Here is a 4,505-nt window from a genome sequence, read left to right as displayed (position 1 = left end):
ACAGTAGTACCTTAGTAGTAGTAACAGTAGTAGCGTGCAACACTGATCGAGGTGAGGCGACGGGACGACGAGGAAATGGGATGCATGCAGATCCACTTCGTGAGGGTGGAGTAAACTCGCTAGCTTCCTTTCTGTCTCTCTCTCTCCCTCTCACTCACTCACACACACACACGCACACACACACACCCTCGCTCTCTCACCCTCGACTGCAAGCCATCTGCAGTCCTGTGTTTCTATTATTTCCTTCTTGAATACGCATTCTGCCCACTGGCATTGTACCACAGGGTTTCTGGCGAGAGACCGGCTTTGACTTCGACATTTCGCGTGGCCTTGTTGCTTCCTCACTTCTGACATTCCGCATTCTCGACACGAACGGCGACGACGTTGCATCTCCCTCTCCATCCTGCCCGCCTGCTCCTCCTCCGCCGCCGCCGCCGCATCAGCATTCACTTCACGAGGCAGACTCGGTGATAGCTGCCTCTCATGAGTGCATAGAGCCATCTCGTTCCCACTGGGGAAAAGAAGGTACGTACCGGATAAGCACCGCCGCTCTCACCTGCCAGAACACACGTACACACCACACACACACATACACATTCACACACGCCCGCCCGCACGCCCACCCGTCTGCCCGCACAACAGGACAGAATCCTCTGTCTTACACCTTGCGCCACCGACGAGAGCGCTCTTGTTGTCGTGTCTTTCCCGTATCCCCGTGTCGCAAGATACGCCCCGGTGTCCAAATAGGGGCCCATCAGCATCAGATCTATCCACCCCTCTCCACACACTCACGACTTTCACGCTCCTTACTGTGCCTGCTGGCCGTCATCAACAACGCCTTCATACCATTGAGAATACCCTATTTCGACCCCGTACTGACTGCTGGACGGCTCAGACCCATATAATTATCACACACAGTTCTCCTCCGCCCCCAGGCACGCGTCGAGCCTTTGATCATTCGACTGCCGCCGAGCTCGGAATACATCACTCACCAGCTGCTGTCACGGCTGAACCGATGGCTGAGGTACTCTCGCCGCTATCTTCACCTACCAGCACCATTACGATGCTGCATTCCCGCCCTTCATCCTCCGACGCGTTCAACGGCTCGTCCCAGCAATATTCCACTTCTCCCCGACAAGGGCAACAGACCCGCAGCATGTACAATGGACAGAATAATTCGTACCGGAGCACCGCCACTGCTCCTGTGCAGCCGTATGCTTTCCAAAGCACACCCACCCTGCGGCCGGACAACCGCAGTGTGTCTCAATCCACGGCATCCCACGGCATCATCGGCCAGAAGCAAGCGCATACACATACTCAATCGGTGTCCAACTCCTCGACGACATCGTCCGACGCCTCTTCACAGCCATCGGCGAAGGATGATTCCGTGATTGGGTCGAAGAACTCGTCGTTGATCAACTTGTCTTCCGCTGTTCCCGACCTTTCGCTCACCAATTTCGACCAGCCTGCGAAGCCCTCCCCTGGCCGATATCGTCGGGCAGCCGCTCCGCGTACCGAGTCCGGTAACACTACACCAAAGGCTGCTCCACAAGCTGCGGCAGCCTCTATGCCTCTTGCCAATGTCGTGAGCCAGTCTACGCAGGAGCGACCGGCTTCACAACTCACACAGCGAAGAGAGAGCCAGGATGACATGGCGGTCAAGTCAGGCAGCGCAGAGCTAGCCAAGAGATACAGGAGGCGCAGCATGAACAACACCATTGACACCAATGTGCTGCAGACGGGCGCTGGCGCTCCACTCCCAGAGTCAGCACAGGCTGCCTCCTCTTCTAATTTGTTGACTATTCGCCCGGTGTCCTCGCATACCCGATCGGGAAGTGATGACAGCACAGCGTCACGCAGGAAGACTCCAGGCGGAACCCAAGAGTCCGCCAAAATGGTGACCGGATTACGGCCTGAAGGACAGAAGTCTCCCAGCATCCCTCCTAGGACTTCCTCTGAGACTGGGAAACTTGCAAAGGGGCCCTCACCTCTTGCAAAGGAAGCTGATTCCGAAGCCACCCCGATCGGCTCGGCGCAGAAACCCAAGACGTATGCTGCTGCTGCACAGGCTGGTGTTCAGGCTCACGCACAAGCCCAGTCCGCTGCTGCCCAGCAGCTTGCCGCGGTGTCAGACAGAGACCTCAACAAGGGAATGAAGTCACGTCTGCGACGGGCCTTCTCTTTTGGAAGTGCACAAGAACTGCGTCGAAGCGCGGCTGAGAACAACGAAGCTGCCAATGCAGCTGCACATCAGGCTCAGCAGAAGAGGATGCAGCATCAGCAGCATATTGATGATGAGCTTGATGCCGAACAACAGGAAATCGCACGCAAGCAGGAAGCGGGTGGACTGGGCGCAAGCATTTATGCAAATACGTCGGTGGCCTTGACTGGCTCAACTGACAACATTTCCATCTCATCGACCGCATCATCGGCCTCGATGATGCTGCGCAAGATGGGCAGAGGAGCTAAGAAGAGCGCTAGGAGCGTAAAGGGATTATTCCGGCCCAAGTCTGTCATTGGCGTGCCGGCGGCTGATGGACCAGTGTCGACCCAAGCGCAACCTAGCGTTGCACAGGTTTCCATGGTCAGCGTCGAAGCCGAGCGACATAAAGTGAATGTAGACGCCCATCCAGCGGAGAAACACGGCATAACAGGCTTTCCGAAGTTAGAGCGCAACTCCATCGACGCTGCCAACAATATTGGTCTGCCCACCAATCGGGGCTCTGGGGATCGATCCGACTCTTTCTCGCGCCGCAGCATCGTGGGCAGTGACCGAGACCGCGCGGAAGTTCTCGCAGCAGTGAAGAAAGGTATTCTGAAGCGCTCAGGTACAGCTTCGCCAAGCGGATCTCCAGTCATCAAGCCAGCCGACGCGCAGAACGGATCTGAGAGTCCCGCATCCAGCATGCCGAGCACGCCCAAGGACGGCGTGCGCAGCGACTCGATGAAGAACGCAGTCAACGGGGATTACTTTAGCCCACGACTGGCATCTGTGGCGAAGAGCATGCCGAATACGCCTAACGGGTCACGAAATATTAGCTTCAGCCCACGAATACAGTTCCACGACGTTTGGTCAAGCACGGAGTATGACCGTAGGGGCGAGATCGCAACCTGCAATCGTCTAACGCCCATGCTTGCACAGCAGATCAAAGAAGAGCTCAACACCTTCAAAATGGTAAGTGATCCTCGAGCGCACGTGCAGATGAATGCTTGCTTACACAGACGGCAGGAAATGGAGGTGCACGAGATGTCCAAGCCACATACACACTTCTTCTAATGAACAACAACCACGACTGAAAAGTTGGCGACACGACACGCATGAATGGCACGGAGCGATAAGAGCACATCACACCTGATAGCGATGCCGCATTTCTGAGTTGAGACACGGAGTAGTGAATCATCTAATTTTTCTATTGAGCGGTTGGGGGTCATTTTCAAGCGGGCGTCTGGAGAAAGACTTGTGCAGAAACATGGCGTTCTCTCCTTGGGTGTGGCCGGGAATCGGTGAGCGAGAACATTCACCACTTCACGCTTTTGTGCTTGGCGCCTTGCCATCCTTGAACTCCTTTCTGGATTAGCGATTGCATACTCTCTTGCAAAGTACGAAACTGGGTGCGCAAATGCCACAGACCTCAGCGTCTGCGTGGCCGAGCGAATTAGCACGAGCAGGCACAGCATCAAAAGAAAGTGCCTTCCCACCACTCTCTATTCCACCCATGATGGCTTGGCCGCAACACCAACGCGGCACTAGCCCCAAACTATGGCATATACCAGTATGTTCTTTCAAGCACGTGTACTGATTTCGAGCATTGACTCCTGCCCTGCTTTTACTGTATCATACTTCGATCACATGCTAGATGTTTGTATTTCGTACTGCGACTGGTCACTTCTCGTCGAAGCCGCGATCTGATACCGTTCCAGTCCGAAAATGCTATCAGCTATTTGCTCATTAACGGTGGGTAGTAGGAGAGTCTATTGGATCGAGCGCTGCTAGACACGCGTATTGCCCACCGGCGCCTGTTCTCTCCGCTATAATGGTACATCAATCACGCGATTTCAGTGCTCATATGATTGCGGGTCTTCGGACAATTGGCGGCGACGGCGACGGCTTTGTGAAGGGTAGCGTCTTTCGATGTGCGAGCTGAGTGGCGTTCAAGGTGTGCTCGCTCCTCTCCCATGGCGGCAAAGTGTGCGTCTAGACTACAGGTACAGGTAGCCCAACGCATAGCGTGGATGATGTTTGAATAAACAGGAGGGATATGGATGGACTACGATTCTTCCTCTGCTATGCTATGCTCACCAAATAAGGAGTACAACAGGACAAGGAAAGGAAGAAGAGACTAGAGAAGCAGGAGCAAGAGGAGACGAGGTATAGAGAGTTGGTTGAAGAGACTGGAGGGCGATACATAGAGAGCGGAAAGGTGCTGCGGTTGGAGAAGAAGGGGAGGATAGGATCCAAGGAGAAGGAGGAGGGAGAGGGAGATGCGCTGTTGGGTTACATGGCA

At 54.9% G+C, this 4,505-nt stretch overlaps 1 protein-coding gene across 1 annotated transcript; it reads left to right on the top strand.

Annotated features, from left to right (window-relative positions):
* Window positions 1-175: 175 nt before the first annotated feature.
* On the top strand, window positions 176-4,396 carry SEPMUDRAFT_147108 (uncharacterized protein). The gene is made up of 4 exons (XM_016904085.1): window positions 176-525; window positions 896-3,175; window positions 3,230-3,773; window positions 3,964-4,396. Exons 2-3 carry the CDS (start codon window positions 1,016-1,018, stop codon window positions 3,275-3,277), a joined length of 2,208 nt encoding a protein of 735 aa, XP_016763264.1. The 5' UTR covers window positions 176-525; window positions 896-1,015; the 3' UTR covers window positions 3,278-3,773; window positions 3,964-4,396.
* The last annotated feature ends 109 nt before the right edge of the window (window positions 4,397-4,505 follow it).

Source organism: Sphaerulina musiva, assembly GCF_000320565.1.
Source record: "Sphaerulina musiva SO2202 unplaced genomic scaffold SEPMUscaffold_2, whole genome shotgun sequence".
Taxonomy (NCBI): Eukaryota; Fungi; Ascomycota; class Dothideomycetes; order Mycosphaerellales; family Mycosphaerellaceae; genus Sphaerulina; species Sphaerulina musiva.
This window is presented reverse-complemented; position numbering and strand designations above follow the sequence as displayed.

Coding starts and splice junctions, on each gene's coding strand:
- SEPMUDRAFT_147108 (XM_016904085.1), top strand. CDS start 1,016: ATGGCTGAGGTACTCTCGCCGCTATCTTCACCTACCAGCACCATTACG. Junction 3,176..3,229: donor AGCTCAACACCTTCAAAATG/GTAAGTGATCCT, acceptor CACAGACGGCAG/GAAATGGAGGTGCACGAGAT.